Here is an 18,199-nt window from a genome sequence, read left to right as displayed (position 1 = left end):
AGAGCTGTGAAGAGCATCCACAAGCCAATAGTATGAATGAGAGGGGCAGCCACTGTTTTCAAGATCTCAAGCAGTATGCCATACAGTGGCTTTTCCACAGAACACTGGCAGAGAGTAGATGGGTCCTCAAGATATGTTCTAGAAAATATACATAAGAAGTGTCACAAGCTACTGGGATCAAGGACACAGTGGGGAGAAAGACAAAGACTGAGTTTGCAATCAGAAGGAAGTTTGCAGCCTGGAACAACCACTCTCAGTGTGTTCTTAGTATCCCACGAAGTCCAGAGAAATGTATGAATATACATTCCACATTCTATCACAGGTATTTTTAAATACATAACCAAAATGCTTGCTATTGCTTAATATACTGCATAATGCCAGAAGATAAGAGTACTACCCAAAACACTGAGATGTTTAGAAGCTTCAATGAATACTGGAGTTCAATTGCACTCAGTTTCAAAAGATCACCAGGGCTTTTACACTTCACCAGTAAATGAACTGTTCTTGCGATCCTTATCTTGTTCAAAACAACACATACCCTTCTGTACACATGTTGTAGTCCTTGACCTTTGGCAGCACACACAATGGCTGTATCAAAGCTACGTTTGAGCCCTTGATGACCGCTGATCCCCTGTGTTACAGACACAGCTCATACGTTTAGAGTTACAAAGCACTTAGATAAGCAGTCTGAAGTGAAACCCATTTATATTTGTCCTAATGAAAAGATGATTCAAACTATATAAACTGATAGAAAAAAAATGTAACAATATCTGAACCGTTTTGGTGCTATAAAGCCAATCTTTGGGTCATTACACTACTAAGGGTTAGACTGAAGCTTTCAATAGAACTCTCTCCTGCAGGTTTTATAAATTCCCCAAACCCTAAAGTGTCCTGACCACAGGAGTAATCCTGAAGGGACAATTCCTATATTCCTGAAAAAGCAAAAAAAAAAATCTTCTGAAGATAAGCAACAGAGGTAGAAGTTTCTGTCTCCATCAACATTGTCTCATATGGTATTAAAATCCAAGGGATGGAAAAGACTTTCATTAGATCTGCAGTGAGATGAGAATTTGATCCTAAAAGTCAGCCATATATTATGGCTGTAGGGCATTCAGTAAGATTAGTAATAATAAAAGTAAAAAAAGAATCAGTACAGATCAAACTTACTCTGTAAGTAGCTCATGTAGAGATGGGAGAACACAGCAGATGTTACTGCTTCCCACTGTGGCATGTATGTAAGTATGGAAAACTTCTCAGAGGGTGGATGTTGGCATTTTGTACAGCAAGCTGGAGGGCAAACTTTTATAATAATCCACTAAAAGAAGGAGGAAAAAATTAAAGATCTTTGCTCCTTTCCAGTTACACTGTGGTTTCACCTGAAGAAGAAAGCTGATTCCCACTGCACCAAGCACTCTGCTGCTGTGGAAGCACCTCAGCCAGTGAAACATTTTTCCCCCATTCTGCATTTATTCTCCTTAATGTTCTGTGATGCTCCACAAGAAAAATGCTTCTATTGATATTTTATTAACTGTCTCCATGTTTCTCAGATAAGAGAAGTTATCGGGCTAGTAATACCACACCCTGGCAAAGAGGCTCTTGAGGAACTGGTGCCCAAACCTGAACCTAATTCCAAACATTCCTTGTTAAAGAGCATGGTTAAAATTCTGGATCTACATTTTTCAGCTGGTCACAATCTCTAGAACAGGACAGCCCAATTCCCAGATATAAGTATGCCCACATCTTAGGGGATCCAGCATTTGGATTTCTTTCCTAAATAAGGATTTGGTACACCACAATTCGGGTAACATTACATCACAGACAGAATACATTTTTGAAAACTAATGGTATGGCTGCAGTTCAACAATGCCTTGTGTGCAGAGCATACAATATTTTTACAGGATGTTGTCAGAAACAAGAGGCATTCTTTGGTAGTAAGCCTTAAGCCCGCATAATGCTTTGGAAGGCATCATCAGATGATGAGCAGCTGTGGCTGCTTCCATCCAGGACCCACCAGAACAGCTGCAGCCCTTGAGACAAGGGAACCCAAAGCAAAAAAGGTGAGAAGAGGAGGAGGCACACTTATCTTTAAGGAGAACAGTCTAGACAACAATTCATTGGGGGAGTTCGGAGTTAGCCCACCTTTGAAAAAAAGACTTATCTGAAGAGAGCATTTTTATCAACCAGAGACTAAGGGGAATGGTAGATGAAGGATAATAAAGACCATGATTAATAGACTTAAGCACTTCATAATGCAGTAAGAAATCCATGTGGTCTACTGGGGACCTTAAACTAAGCCTGTTTCACATGTTTTTCTGAATAGGATTGATTCAAACAAGTGTTTAAGTGCTTTTTTCTTAAAGCAGGGCTTTAGGTACTAGAGAAATCAATGGAAGCATTTTATCAGGAGAAAGTTAAAATTAAAGTTACTTTTGATTCCAAATGAACACTGGGGACAAACTAGGTTCAGAGCATTACCTTTTACAGAAGCAAAATTTCAAACCAATTTGCAACAGAAAGCTGTGTAATATAATTAGCTAGTTCTTAGCATTAATCTTGTAACACCAGTATAAATCCTAAAATCCCCCTACAACTAAAGTGTTGTCAAACTTCATTAGTGGTAAAGACCAAAAATCAGTGAACTCAATACTGGAGATAAATTGTTATTTAGCTGGTCAATAAGCAGCTCCACAGCAGTTCCAGCTTTTATCTGGGGATTAGTAGGACTGATCATGAGAAGTTTACACAAGTAATAATTCTACACAAATTGTTTCTGAATGTTTTGTGTAAACAACAGAAAGAACAAGAAGATGGTTTAGAAACTGGAACCTAGGATATTGGTGTTGCCAGGGATGTTGTGTGCTGAGAAATGCTGGCATGTCCTGGAGCTCCTCTGTCCAGAACACATTATGAGGACAGTATATGCTAGAAGTTACACTGTGAAATACAGATCATCCACACTTTCTCCTTCTAGGCCCCAGCAGCAAAGTGCTAGCAAACAGACCACCTATTTTCCTATATTTTTCATACTGCTTTATGTGTACTGAAGCTGACAAGGAGCCAGGGGACAAGGCAGCCGTAATGCAATGCTGTGCTGTCATACGCATGAGAGAATGGGATTCTTCAGATGATTCTTCAGATATGGTACAGGCAAGTCACACTGGAGGCTGAAAGTCACAGGACAGATAGACAAGAAGGTGCAAGCAGAACAGTGCATTGTACAGAATTTTTTAGCAACCCTCAGCTACATTTTCCTACCACTCCTCTGTCAAAATTTTTGTTTCCTCAAGCTAATCCAGCCTCTCTTCTTTGCCATGTATTTCTCAGCAGTCCTGTTGCTGGTCCTGAGGGACATCAAGGTGACAGAGACAGGGTACTGTTGTCACATCCAGCTAGAGTTAGATGAGCTTGTCCAGATAAGCTTTACTCTGTGAGTATAAATTTCCATTTAACTAAAGATTCATATTGTTTTCATGCCCACATGCCGATATATTTCCATTCTCCCATGTCTAAATCTGCAAAGATTAGCAGGAGGACATTCCTCAGCCTCCCCGAGGACCTCTGAGCTCGCATGCCTGCCTGGTAGGCATGCACTAAGCTGCCTGCACCCATCGGACTGCTCTGCACACCACGCACAGCACAGCAGAATGCAGAGATCAGTGATTAATGTACTATGCATAATACAAGAGACACAGTAATTTTCCACTCCTTTCCTAATGTTTCAGCCCCTCACCTCACATCTCCCAAAAGCATGTAAATTGGCACAGACAATGTCGTGTTCCCACTGTCTTACCCCATTAATTTTAATTGTTTTAGCTAAGTACAAGAGCTTCAATTGGTGAGTCACTAAGTTCCCTTATATCACAGGCACCTACAACTTGGCACTTTCATTCTCTCTTGGGAGACGTGGGTTTGACCTCCAATGAAGGAATTAAAATTTGGGATATAATTCCTTGTGGGGTGTCCCAGAAAGACAAGAGGGGAAAACTAATATAATCACTGCAGTTAAGTAAGCAGAAAGGTGAAGACTGCTTCATTTCTGGTTTGTGGGTTGGACAGCAGAGGTGGGAATGAAAAAAGCCTGGCATCAGGGCACCACCTAAATCCCTGAGAATCTGAATCCATATTTTAGGGAAAGCAATACAAAGAACAACTGAGAAGTCCAGTACATCCCATCCAGTCCAGTACCTTGTAACCATTGATGATACATAAATGCTGACAGGTTTCATTGCCAGGACTACTGCGCTCAGACGAAAAGTGACAAAATTATGCACAAAACTAAAGACAATTTGTCGTCCCTCAGGATTTTCCCTTTAAATCAGCATCTCTGCCCTGTAACAGTGTTAAAATATGTTGGACTCCTTCTTTTCACTCTGTACTCTGTCACACAAACAGCATCACGCATGCCTTAATGCTTACAGGGCATGGTCATGCTATGTTTTGCTCAAGGGCATCTTCACAGAATCACAGAATCATTGGAGTTGGAAGGGATCACTGGAGATCATAGAGTCTGACCCCTTGCTAAAGCAGTTCCTAAGAGTGGGTCGCACAGGAAGGCATCCAAGTGGGTATTGAATATCTTCAGAAAGGGAGACTCCACAGCCTCTCTGGGCAGCCTGTTCCAGTGCTCCAGCACCAAAGGTCTGACAGATCTTCTCAGATATTAATTCTTACTGAACTTCATAATCAGACGGATAGAACGAAAGTAATACCTAATGACTAAAGCGGCGCCAGCTCCTCAATGATCTGACTGTTCCATGATACACAAAAAAAGGGAGCCCAACATGAATTCCTGCCTGCTCCCCTTGATAAAAAGGGCTGGGAGCATGTTTCAACACACACAAACACTAAAAAGGCTAAACTCATCCCAGAAGACTGATAGTATTTCTAAGGAGAGCATTTACCCAACAGCAGAATGTGGCACAGCTCTTCTCCTATGTTTAATTTAACATTTACAGTCCAAAGAGGGTTGGGGGGAAGTGGGTTTTGTTATTGTTGCTATTGCAACAATCCACACTGTTCAGCTACACTCACTAAAGGAAAATACAGGTCTAAAATTTCTCCCCATTCCCAAAAAGCTCCTAATTAGAGGATAAATTGTATGCCATTCTCCTGCAAAGGGTTTTATAGGATGAAAGTTTTATAGAAAGAAGATGGCTACAAAGATGTCAAGAGCCTATTCCCTAAGGATGGCTTACTCAGATTTAAAGGGTCAAAACAACAAATTCATTTTACTGAATATATGGCCAATTACTCACAGCAGCAGAATGAACACAATTCAAATTGTAATGGATTTCTTCAAAAGCAGACTGCTGCAGTAATTACGTAAGACATTACAGATGGGAAACAAAGCCAATTGTAAATTTCAGATGTTATTTTATGCAAATAACGTGGCTGTAGTTTTCTGAAGAATTCCACTGTGAGCTGAATTGGCCATTTCTGATGCTATGAATAAATGCGTACCAATTTATTTTTAATACCTATTATTTATGTGCAATTTCTTTTGTCCTCTAAATGCTAGGAAGCTGTTTAGAACAACCACCAACATGACAACTTACCAATTATCTTTATAAAATCCAGCATTGCTTTGGATTAGTTACATGCATAATTAAATGCCAACTAACCATTATGTTCTTATAAAATTCGCGAAAGTCTGCAAAACTCAGCAGTGTAATATTTCATTTGACTCTAAAAAAACACTTCTAAAAGAAAGCAATTTTTATATAATCATCCCAGAATGCAATCAAATTAGACTCAGATTTCCCATTAAAAAGATTAGTGACTGCATGAATCAATATTGAAATACACAAATAACAGCCACCATCTTCCAGACTCTTTCAAAATCAGACCCATTTGTGAATTTATTTTCCCAGTGTCCCCAGCAGTAGGCTCATTGCAACACATGCATACCCAATGTTCACCCTCAGGATGCCATGTTTTGGCTTGAGGCTAGTCACCTGAGTTACCCTAGCTTTCCCCCAGGTCACATTGATCAGCTCTGGCAGATCCTCACCCAGAGGATCTGCACTTGGGCTCTGAACCAGCCAGGAATCAGGGTTCCACTACATGCAGCAAGGGCAGCTCCCCCCAGCACTGTCCTTAGGCCAAAGACTGTCATAGAATCATAGAATGAATAATAGAAGTGGCAATGGGAAGACAGAGCTGGTGTGATCCCCCCAGAGCTCACAGAAAAAGGCACCAGGTTTTCAGTGCAAGCCAATGCACTTTCCCTGCCCCAGAACAAGTCAGGACAGCTCCTTTGCAAAGCACCGTAACCACAGCACCTCAGCATAAATGCCTGAGGGCTGCTTGCCCTTGCAAGACTATACAGAGCTATTGACCCAAACCGAAGATCTAAACAAAGCATGCACTGAAAGAGCTCTGATAGACACCTCAAGGTGAGCAACTGGAAGTTCAGAGCAATCAACCTACGAACCAAACAACCCAGCAAGGCAAGCTGGATCTTCGCATGCAGAGAATGAGAAGTAAATACCCAAGAGCAAGGTTACTATTATCCAGTACACTGAATGAGAGAGACAGAGGGAGAGCAGACAGCTTCAGCTAACTATTGGAAAAGTCTGCAAAACACAGCATATCTGCAAAACCACCTTCCTAGAGACAGGCACAGATGGGAAGCTGGAACACACAGCCTGAAAGCGCTTCTTGGGTTTTGGCATCCACCTCTCCCTTTAGGCTCCAGAGTTGCAAAATAAGAAAGTGTCACTTCTACAGGGCTGTAATCAGCAGGCGTCAAAGGTTATTACCTTATTTGAAGGGGAGGAGGGGGGGAGGAAGTAGATATGTTTCTTTCTAAGTTCCTTTCCTCTCCTTATGCTCATTTCAAAACTTCTCTAGCGTCTCAATAGTTCCTATGCCGAGGAAGCACTCCCCATCACTGGCTCAGGAGACAGTGGGCTGGCCATACAACGTGCAGAGGATGCAGCAGCAAAGAACTGTGCTGCCACATGTGGGTTACAGAGGCAAAGAGCAGGATGCAGCCAATTACAGAACACAGAATTCATTACTGCTTGTGTCCTTGTCCTCCTCAACACCGAGAGAGATGTGCTGGAAGCCTCTGTATCACAAAAAAGAATTTCATGTTCATTTATGTAAATTAATGCAAATTTAATGCAAATTTAATCCGTGGGCAGGTAGGCAAGAGGAATTCAATTGGCCCAAAGGGATCATAGTCTAACTTTGGGGGTTTTTTTGTTTCATTTCATTCTGTATTTATGTTCATTCTTTTGTAATCAGATGCCACATTTGGTTTGATTTCTCTTTTTTTTATTCAAGCTGAACTGTTTCCTACTCAATAAATGCAATTTGCCATATTGATTCTTTTGATATACGTTCTTCTTTGGTACACCAGCATTCATCTTCACTTTTGTACTACAAAACAGCAGCAACCGCATCACCGTACCCAAGTTAACACTGTCTCTTTTCCTACTTTTACCTTCAATAGCTTTGACTCAATTCTGAACTTTGAACAGGCTTCCTTCTGAAACAAATGCAAGCTGCTTCCATTATTGCTATTCTGGAGAGTCTCTCATGCTGGCAAATAGCTTTGTATTTACAGCAGTTAATAATGATACCTAGTGTACTACATTACATAGTTGTCTTTTTGTATTAATGCATTTTTCTTCTCTTTCCATGCCCTTGGGCTTTCAGCACACAATTCATTTACGGACAAAGCACTTGTACGGCCCTATTTTGTAAACTATTCAAAACACTGTCAGTGAAAAATGCAACAAGAGAGAGCCCTAGAGGGCCCATCTTGCATTGCACTGAAACTTTGAAATCATTCAGAAACAAAATACGCTCTCTATCTCCTGTGCTTCAGATCTTATTTAGAATGACAGTAGACAGGGCACAGGGGCCGGAGAGGCATAAAATGCTTGCAAAGCAATTATATACCACAGAGAAATTCACAGTTGATAACTGCAGAAGATTGTTTATTGCCTTGTTTACAGCTCCACCCCGAGCGTTATTCTCTGCTGTGTGGAAGACTGAACAAGCCACAGCACTCAAACACATTTGTTTCCCTGCAGAGTTTCTGCATACGTGTTAAAGATGGCACTTAAACTGCTTTTTGCTCTGCATGCCTCTGGCTGTACAGAAACGCACCCATCACATGTGCAAGGCAGGTAGGAGGCCCAGTTCCACCACCACACCATGACCGCAGACACCAGAGCCTGCCTGACAGAACTAAGTCACAAGGAACTGATTCCCCCGCATATTTGCCCCAGTGCAGTCTGAGAGCTGAACAATATTTTTCAAATATTAGAGAAGAACAGTTTATCTTACCTTTAAGAGCACCCACGCAGCATCTACCAGACAGCCCAGGAGAGCACGATCCTCCCCTCCCCCAGCCAACAGGTGCACACCACCAGCCCTCAGCTCCAGCTGCCCTGCGTGCACACCTGGGCTGCAATTGCAGTCCTCTGCTCCTTCACCCTGCTTTTCCACTTTCCTGAGGAGAAGTGAACTTTTTTCCTTCCACAACCTTTGCTTGGGGGCGGTGATGGCCACAGGGCTCAAGTCTGAGGTGGCGCTGCTGGGCATCTAGGCCTCAACTTCAGCTCAGGGCAGCTGAGCACAGGGCAGCCCAATCTCTGTCACTTCCCTATTTCCTACTCCAGATAACTTCCCATCCTCTTGAACCTGTTTCATGTAGAGGTCTGGATGGCTGCTAAATGGAATCTCGGCAGAGGCAGGCTCCACCAAGCAATACCTCAGCTCAGCAACACTGGGGTAAATCTGTGGGGTAAACAGTGACAGTGCATCTGGTGCCAAAGCCACTAGAAAGACAGCTGCTCAGAAGCCTGCAACTAGCAAGTGAAGACAAACCCTGTAGCTTGCCAGAATAAAACAAAACAAAAGGTGGAAAACAGCTCTCTAAACAACTAACAATCAAAAAACAAAAATAATTCTATGCCAACAGGAAGAAGATAGTGGAGTGTGTTGGGGGGAGAAAAGAAAAGAAAAGAAAAAGCATACACAGGATCAGTACTTGTATAAAGAACAAAAGAAAAAAGTCTGGAAATCTGCAGCAGCTATTCCAGTCACTCTCTGTGCTTTGTGAAAAGATACATCCTTCCTTTTTCTTCGTAACTACTCCTTTTGGGGGGCTGCTTGTTTTCAGTAGGGTTTTGTTGTTGCTTTTGTTTTTACTTTTTGGGGCACATGGCTAATGTGGATTATCTTGTATTTTATTTTTTCCTCTGAATAGAAATATTTTGCCTATGGATACAGCGGAAATACACAGTAATGAATCTATGACTTATTTACCTGCTGGGGGAATGCTAATGAGCGTTGTAGTAATGAAAACAGCTTCATTGGCTTGTAAATGCAAAACAGCAGGGAACTCACTGGAGACTCAACATGCATATGCCAATAAGCTTACATTATTCACAAGTACACAAACCTCCCAAGACACTAGTTTCAGAGCCTTCTTTCATTTCCTGCCTGCTTCACATTTTGAGCCAAGTCGAAGAATATTTTTCTATCTTCCTTAAGCTTCTAAAGGATTTGCAGAAGCCAAATGATCTTACGGAAAACTTTCCATTCAGATGTAAACTGAGTATTTGTAAGACTAAGCACAGCACTTACACATTTCTACTGTTACATTTTCAGGCAGCTGGGAGAAGGGACAAGTTGATACTCAGCCCACTCCCAGCACCAGCTGACCCTAATTTGGTTGCAAAGCCAGACAGTGCCAAACACCTGGCACCAGAAGATCAAACACACACCACGGTAGGCCCTTCCTGACCTCCATACCATATTTTTATTCTAACACCTTTACAGCTTTGTAAAGAAAGGAGGGAGGGCAGAGAGTCACTTTGTTGCTCACTCTGCCTTTCAGTTTGAACAAAGATCTGGTTTTCACTGATTGTGGCAAGGAGAAGAGCCACGAGGAGAGAAGAGTGATAGGGGTGCACCTTGATGCTTTCTTAGGTGGATGTGTGACAGCACCCTCTCCTCATGTGACACTGTCAGCAGTGATACCTTCTGCCATCATTATTACCCAGAGCTCCCAAACCAAGTCTTGCTCTCTAAGCAGCTGGTAATCCAGTCCCAGTACCATATCTAGAACCTCAATTCTAGCTGACTATGGCTGACATAAGTAGGCATAATCTAGACTGTGTCAATACTAACCATCCATACACTATTACATTGGCAATTGCTTCATATTATCCAATCTACAAATAAAAAGTGTGACTACAATTCATCATAACTGTATCCATTTCCATAAGTATCTGAATGTAAACAACATTTTACCAGAGCACTTCCGCGAGGTGCTCAGGCGTAGCACTGATAGAGTATGCTGTCATTCATTATGTTGTTTTCTACTTCTCTCCTTTGCATCAATCCTGACAACATTAACATTCAGAACAACCACTGACCAGTCTCGTTTCAGCACCTTTTGTGGATGTTGCCAAGCTTTGCAGAATGTTAAGAGTAGAACAGAAGGTGTTGTTCCCCACCAAAGGTGATCTTTCAGCCAAAATAGAGATCGGTGTTAGGGCTTTTCCTAAAGAGACAACATTAGATACAAGTCCAGGCATTTGCTATTATGAGATTGGTATGATTTGCTTCACATCCCCCTTCATTATAAATCCATTTGGCATCCATTCTAATAACCAGCATACCCTCAGAAAAGAATTATTTGATGTTCCTGTGGATGTCATATGCGCCTTGTACTTTTAGAGCACTTCTATTGTAATTCAACATTAATTATCTTTCCAATTAATGTACTGCATAATGCTGCAATATAAAATGTGTGCATGTTTAAATGAGAAAATTGAGCTCAGTTCTGTCTGCTTTGATCCCATTGTACCGTTATTACAATTCAGGAACAGAATTCTTTTCCACTGGGTTATTGACACCCTGAACACACACAAGGGAGCATTAGAAAGATACATTTATGCTTCTCTTTTCCAAGAAGACCTTGAACTTCTCTTTTTCAAGATAATTTTAATATCCTTTCCTGCTTTATGTTTGTTATTGAGCAGCTCATAAGGGAAATGGAGATGACAGAAGTACTAATAGAGCAGCATTTACCAGTTACTATAACATAGATACTATAAATACTTACGACTGTTAGAAAATGTAAGTGCAAAACAAGACATAAAAAATAGAATAAAATAATAATAATAAAATAATAATAATAAAGTCAAAGCCTGTAGTCAGGGAGTGAAAATTTTCTTCTTTGAAAGGCAAATGATCCAATATATTCTTTAATGTGTTAAAATACCACTTAAAGTTTTACTACAAGTTCCATAAGAACAAGTATAAAGGGGAACACATATATATAATACAAAATATAAATGGAAAATGTAGAACCAAAACTGTTGTCTATGCATATGGCTGAAAGAATAAAATACATGAGTGGTGATTTTCCACAATGAGGAGTTTAATTTTTCTGTTGGGATGTGGTGTTTTTTTTTTGTTGTTGTTTAGCTGCTGTCAAAGCTGTGAACACTATGGGCTATTGGGTTTGACCTTCAATGCCACCGTCTGAAAACATTTCACAGTGCTTTTCCATTCTGAATGTGTTTGAGGAAGGTAAAAATTCTCTCTTTCTCTAGTGATATGACATTTAGATTTCAGATGTGCTTTCATTTTTAACAGAACAGAAACTAAAACACACAGCTGCAAACAAATCAGCTGCCCCTCACACTCAACAGTCTTATATTCAGTATGCTTTAATGCTCATTCTTGGCTGGTAATCACTGACTGAATGTGCTGAGAAGTGGCTGCAGATTATTAATGTAAGAATGTCATCTATAAAATATTACTTCATATGGCTAAGCAACCTTAGCTTAAATAATCTTGCTGATCTAAAGGTGTAAAAACATAAAAGTAGTCTATTTAGCATCTTGATACAGAATTTTCTCTTTAACTGTCCTGGAATACTTCAGAAAAATCTTAAATGGAAAAAGATGGCAGTTTAAGCAGGTAGACTGGCTGTTATTGGTCAAGCAATTCATGCAACCTGCTTTACTAGAGATTGGTATTCCTTTTTCAACATCATCTTCAATCAGAATCTTTTGAATTTCCTTTTATATATTTCTTAGCAATGACATTAACCTACTGTTCCAGTAGGGCCTATTACAGCTGAAGCAAATACATAAGGAACACAGCTGTATTTTCCACTTGTACGGATCTTGGGATTAGTTCGAAAAGCTTCATCAACTTCACTTGTTTGGTATTAAAACAATTCATTCTGATTTGGTTTGGTTTAGTGTTTGGCTTACTTTGTTCTTCAATCCTCACTCCAACCTCCACGAGCAACTTCTGCCCCGGACAATTCCTTCAATTGCTCAGAGTTAGAACTTCCACTAACATTCATCGTTTTTTATTCCAAAGCAATGAAAAATATTCATGCCAAAAGAGGTGGAAACTTTCTACCTTACAGAGAAAGTGATAACAACAACAACAAAAAAAAAACATTCTGAAATTTCTCTTTAAACCGAAATACTACACATTTCCAAATCTGAAAATCAAGAAGACACCTAATGATTGGCTTAAAAAATCTCATGGAAGGTCACTTCCAACTTACCGAACACATTTCCAGTGATTTCAGCAGGTTCAACTACTGCATATAAATTTCACACAAAATCATGGCTAAAAATCAGTTTTAAAAAACAAGAGAAATCAGTCAAGTCAATGACACTATAAACTGTAAGAATGAGGATTGCTTGTGCAAGACAGCACAAACATGTTTGCAAAATACACGGATTTTTTAAAATTTCAGATCAGATATTGTTCTATTTTCTCTTTGATTACATGAAAGTGAACAAAATGCAGCCTAGATGTTAGACTTCTCCTTAACAGAAGCTCAGGCCTTGCAGTACACATCATATTTTAGCTTTGCTCCCAGCTTGGTTCCTTCTAAGCATACTTTGAATTTGGCATCCATTTCCTGATTCTGAGCTTCAGTGAAAAGATTTTTCCAGTCCCCAACAACACCTGGAATATAAAGAAAAGTGAAACAATAGCCCTGAATGTAAGGACAAGGGAGTATGGTTTAAAACATCATGCCTCTTGTTATATTTCAGGATAATCCACTTTAAAAAAGAATCTGATCAAGGAATACACTCTGCTTCTTTACTTTCAGTGTCCTTAAGAGAATGTGAACAGAAGTGGGACATGGAAAGCTACTGGTCTGCCTTTTGCCTTATGCTGTTGCAGATGTCTGTAAAAGATGATCAGCAGCTATGAAAAGAACTCAAAAAATTCAAAGATATGGCTTTTAACTGTGAGAGAGTAGTGTGCACAACCAGACACTACCCTAAGCTGCAGTCTACTTGTGATCTAGGTTTTGGGGGAGTTCACTGCTGAGGTATTCTGGGTCTACAGCTCTAGTATTAGCCACAGCTAAAAGGCATGGCTCAACCTGTAGAGCATCTGGATTCAACAAATTGAGTGAGGTTCCTAGGCAACCACAAAGGTTATTTAGGAAATCCAAGAAGAAAAATCTTTGGAGATACTTTGCAGATCAAGTGCCAGGCTAACCTCAGTAGTCACAGAAGCCAAAACAAAACTCTTTGCTTTAATTGGTGCTTGCTGCAAACCGTGACCAAAGGGTGTGCTACCTGGAAGGCACTTCTGCTAACCACATTATGCAGGGCTTTTCTGAATGATACTGGCACTTATGATGAAATCAGTTGATAGCATTCTGAAGCACCAGCAGTGTTTCGTAAGTTCCAACCCCAAAAATTATGCATAAAAATTAATCACTTACTCATCCAAATCCATTTGTCCAAGATGCAGCACTACCATTCACAAACCTTGCAAAATATGCTGCTTATTTGCTGTAAACAAATTTACCTTTGCGGAAAAGAACTGTGCCAACAGCACCATGAGTCTCCTGAGCCTTGTTCTTCACTGCCTGGAAAGTAGCCCTGTCTGCAATGGACTGGATCTGCTCTGTTGCTGGGGAGAATCCAAAGAATTCTGCTATTTGCTTTACACCAGAAGCCAGATTCTGAAAACAATGCAGCGAGAGGGGATCATATTATGTGCTTCCTCTAAAAAAGGACCTACCCACTCGGGACACACATGGCCATCACCTACTAACACCATCTTCCTTCACAGTACATTTTGTATGTTACACTGGAGCTCAGTTTTTATATAGCCAGATTCAATTTGTTCCTAAGTGGATACTTGATTTTGTTTTCAGAAACCTGTGCTATTTGCTTCTAATTTCAGCAGTTTTCAGGAAATGGGTTCAGATGTGTCTTGACCATAAGTACATAGTGACTGCTTTACCTCTTTCAGGTCTTCATACATTACAATCATAGTGTTCTCATCGTCAATGTGTTTGTTCCAGGTGACTGCATGGTCAAAATAAGATCCCCAGCCAACTGTGAAGAGAAAAAAGCATCAGTGTGATCCCTTTTTACTGCTGTGTGCTTATTTCCCTCTGACTGAAGGATTGCTCTCTGTGGCTCACCAGTTACGTCCATGAAGAAAAACAGAACAGTCTGTCCTTTAGGTGGTACCATACTGCATATCAGAACAATACTGACTTCCATTGGACTTTTGTAGGTAGGTGGCTTCCACACAGGAACATGTACTTCCCATGTGCTTCCCCTCCATTGTCATTAAAGATATCTCTTAAGAGCCAAAGCTAAACATCATTCTAAATCTAAAATCTAAGTTCCTTACAGGGTTTGTGGCCTCGTATATGGGAACACAACAAACAGTCATTCCATTGCCATCATTTCAGATCTGTAGCACTGCCTCCATTACTAACTGGCAGGATTTTATCCCAGTGCCATTATCAAGCTGCCAGGCAACTCCCCTTGCTTGCAAGAGCAAAATATCCAGAAGCAAAGTATCTTTTGGGCTTTCTCCCCATTTTTGCATTTAGCTATCTCCTTTACCATGAGGTATGGCCACCAGTGAATTAATTATGACACAGCTGTTTTCCCACTAGTCCCATTTAGATGTTTTCAAATATTTTCTTCTGTTGTTTCTTCAGCTACATTCAGTAACTATTACCATACCTTTCCCATTCATGAACTCTGAGAAGAACTCATCCCAGGAGCTGTAACTGGGGACACTTGGCACATTCTTGTGGAAATGAAAAAATGAAACAGCTGTATCTTTAGGGTTTCGAAACAACACTAGTATCTGGAGCAGGAGAAAGAGATCAACAACTTTAGATCATTTATTTCCCCTGGCAACCAAAATGACAGTAAAACCAAACATTCTGCAATCAATAACTTAGCAGGGACCACAAAATATTTTCATTGTTAGGTAAGGCATAGAGAACAAGTTTATAACATGTCATAATAAAGGCCTTGTAACCACTCCTAAGATTTGCCTATAGCCCTGAAGCAACTATAGGAAGGAGCAGTTGGAAAAACTGTAGTACTGTTATGGAAAACTATCTCTTAACTACCCCAAACCTGGGAAATGTGAAAGAACCATTCACCAGCCCACTGGTAGGAAAAGCTCCATTTCGTTCTTCTTCAGGAAACCACAGCTGCTACAATCATCTCCCGTTTTTCAAAGCATGGCAACAATGTATTTGAAATCCTAAGAAACTGCAATCCTTGGAGACAGTAAACACTTCTGTGAACAAGCTATACATAAAACAGGAAAAAAATACTCATAGAACATGGCTAAAACCCGCATTCCTTAACTAGTTCCTCCTTTCATTTGTGGTACATTTTCTAACTGCTATGTACTTAACTGCTATGTACCTTTCGTTGTTGAGTGACTTGGAACCAGAAATATTGAAATTTTTTAAATGTAATTCTATATGGAGACAGTCAGGGTCTCAAGAGGTACTGCTGCCACATTAATTCTTACCGTGGCTATATGTAGATAAGAGTAGCATAGAAGAGGAGAGCATGACACTTCAACCATTTTTTGAGCACCATGACAGCTTCTAGATCTGTTCTTCGTTTATGTACCACTAATGTTTTTGTGCTAAGACAGTCCAGAGGTCATACAATCATAGAATGGCCTGGGTTGAAAAGGACCACAATGATCATCGAGTTTCAGCCCCCTTGCTATGTGCAGGGCCATCAACCACCAGACCAGGCTGCTCAGAGCCACATCCAGCCTGGCCTTGGATGCCTCCAGGGATGGGGCATCCACAACCTCCCTGGGCAACTTGTTCCAGTTCCAAGTTCTTTTCCCTCAATGACATTTGCTAGGGTGCAAGAAAAGGATGTAGCCCCAAATGATATTCATGCATGTTAGTGCTGCCAATGAAATTAGGCTTGCTCTTAGGAAGAGGAAGGATTTAAAAAGAAAAAGAAAAAAGTCCACCTTGGCTTTGTTCTTGAAAATAGACTTCGGGAGGAAATCATAATTCAGATGTGTTGCCAAAATCCTTGGAGATGGAATCTGCTTCATCCTCTTTAGAAATAAACAGAACAGTAAGTGAGAACAGGTTTATTACATGGGTGCAGCAACAATCTGCCAGCATGAGTCGCCTGCGTGAAGCAGCTCCTAATCAAAAGGCATTACTCATCCAAGATTATCCTTTTTTACCCTCTCAGGAGAAATATCTTTACTTGCTACATGACTTCATTTTAATAACTTGCTTGCGGGGGTGCAGGAGAGAAAACTACAGACTTGAAGTAGGTTCTTTTCACTAACCTGATATTTATCTGGATCTCCACATTCAATAAATGGTAGCTCTGTGCTTACAGGTTTACTCTGAATAGTTGTAAATATCAAATCATTTAAAATCTGGATAAGCCAATTCACACCTGGATCAAGAAACCCAGAGAACAAAACAAAACATATGAGAGGTTTATGTAAGATCTCAGAGCCTTCTCATTACATGGCTTAATTCAGCATAATAGACAATAATAGTCATCAAATTACAGATTCAAATAAAATTAAAGCTCTCAAATGACTATAAACAAATTAATGCTTTCTGTTAACAAGATCCTCAACAGCTTCTTAACTGTGACCTTCTTGGCTCACTTACAAATGATATGTGGAAAGCATCAGGAGTAGAATTGACACAATATGTCGCGTATTTTTAATATATCATAAAACAATCAGTGACAGACAATAAAGGCAGCTTTCCTGTCATTTACAGAGAAACACTTGGGAAGTGTCCAGCTAGGAGTAGGAAGGAATGAACAAGGAGTTTCATTCATCTGTCAGAATTTTCTGCCCCTCTCCCTGCACTGAGTCAAGGATGAAACAGAGCCATCTATTCAGCATTACCAGCAGCACTTGTCCCACACTGTGCCTGTTGCTTTCTCCACAAAATGACTGCCAGAAGAAGGGCTAGAGGAGCTGCAGCCCACCAGACGCCTGCATCTTTCCCATTGGAACCTACCTTGCAGTGAAGACCTACCATGCATGATGGGCTGGGTGCCAGACCTGCTGGAGCAGCACACTTTCCTCCCTGCTCCATGCCCTCCTGCAGCTGCTTTGTGTTGCCCTCAGGTTTTCCAGAACTCTATGGATGCCCCAATGACAGCTGATGGGACAGACTGAGGGAACAGTGTGTTCACCACAGACCACAGCATCCTCCAAAGGCCTTGCAGAGATGCACTTGCAGGGCTTCCCACTGAGGCCATGGAGCTGTGGCTGCAGAGAGCTGCCTCAGCCTCCTGTGTGTCACCAGTCCCCCATGAATGCAGCTGACAGAGGCACTAGCACACACACAGGATGCAAACAGCTTTAACCTCACGCTTTCAGCTTTAACCTCAACTTCAAAAAGTTATTCCCAGAAAGCAGGTCTTCCACCCTGTGTTACATGAAGTGGCTCAGGATTGTGTCATACTTATACAATAATGTGTATGCAGTTTATACACATCATACAGTGCTTTGTAATACATCTACATATATAGAAACCGTAAGGTATTTGGTGTTGTATAAATAAAAGACATTTAATTATGCATGAGATTTATCCCAATCTCCTGTTTACACAAAAAACAGAGCTGAAATCATTAAGAGTCATTAAACCCATGTCTTCAGCTGCCCACTATAAGCTGATTTTATTTTAACAAAAATCTACAACTGATAAACCTAAAATGCCTGGCCTCTAAATTCCCTCTTGGCTTCTCAACCATCCTCAGCCCCACCTCACAAATGTGTCTCTCTGCATCAGTCTGAGTTTTCCTCCCCACTGCATACACGAGATCTTGGGGAAATGCTACATATAGCAAGACTTTATTGTAACTTATCCTTCATAATCCTCAGTAAGTAAAAGGAA

The 18,199-nt window shown here is 40.6% G+C and overlaps 1 protein-coding gene across 3 annotated transcripts in view; it reads right to left on the bottom strand.

The window, feature by feature from the left end:
- Positions 1–11,183: 11,183 nt before the first annotated feature.
- SULT6B1 (sulfotransferase family 6B member 1) overlaps positions 11,184–18,199 on the bottom strand; it is an 11,880-nt gene continuing 4,864 nt past the window's right edge. For all 3 annotated transcript variants that reach the window (XM_042815060.1, XM_042815068.1, XM_042815078.1), the window contains 6 exons: positions 16,621–16,733; positions 16,288–16,377; positions 15,012–15,138; positions 14,272–14,366; positions 13,831–13,987; positions 11,184–12,969 (listed from right to left, as the gene is read on the bottom strand). In XM_042815060.1, the coding sequence (XP_042670994.1) occupies positions 12,839–12,969; positions 13,831–13,987; positions 14,272–14,366; positions 15,012–15,138; positions 16,288–16,377; positions 16,621–16,733 (713 nt within the window). In that variant the 3' untranslated portion in view covers positions 11,184–12,838. The remainder of the gene's footprint in view (positions 12,970–13,830; positions 13,988–14,271; positions 14,367–15,011; positions 15,139–16,287; positions 16,378–16,620; positions 16,734–18,199) is intronic.

This window comes from Centrocercus urophasianus, unplaced genomic scaffold, assembly GCF_019232065.1.
Source record: "Centrocercus urophasianus isolate 14NV4802_14NV808 unplaced genomic scaffold, USGS_Curo_1.0 seq_10, whole genome shotgun sequence".
Classification (NCBI taxonomy): Eukaryota; Metazoa; Chordata; class Aves; order Galliformes; family Phasianidae; genus Centrocercus; species Centrocercus urophasianus.
The sequence above is the reverse complement of the archived record's forward strand: the minus strand, read 5'-3'. Positions and strand labels throughout refer to the sequence as shown.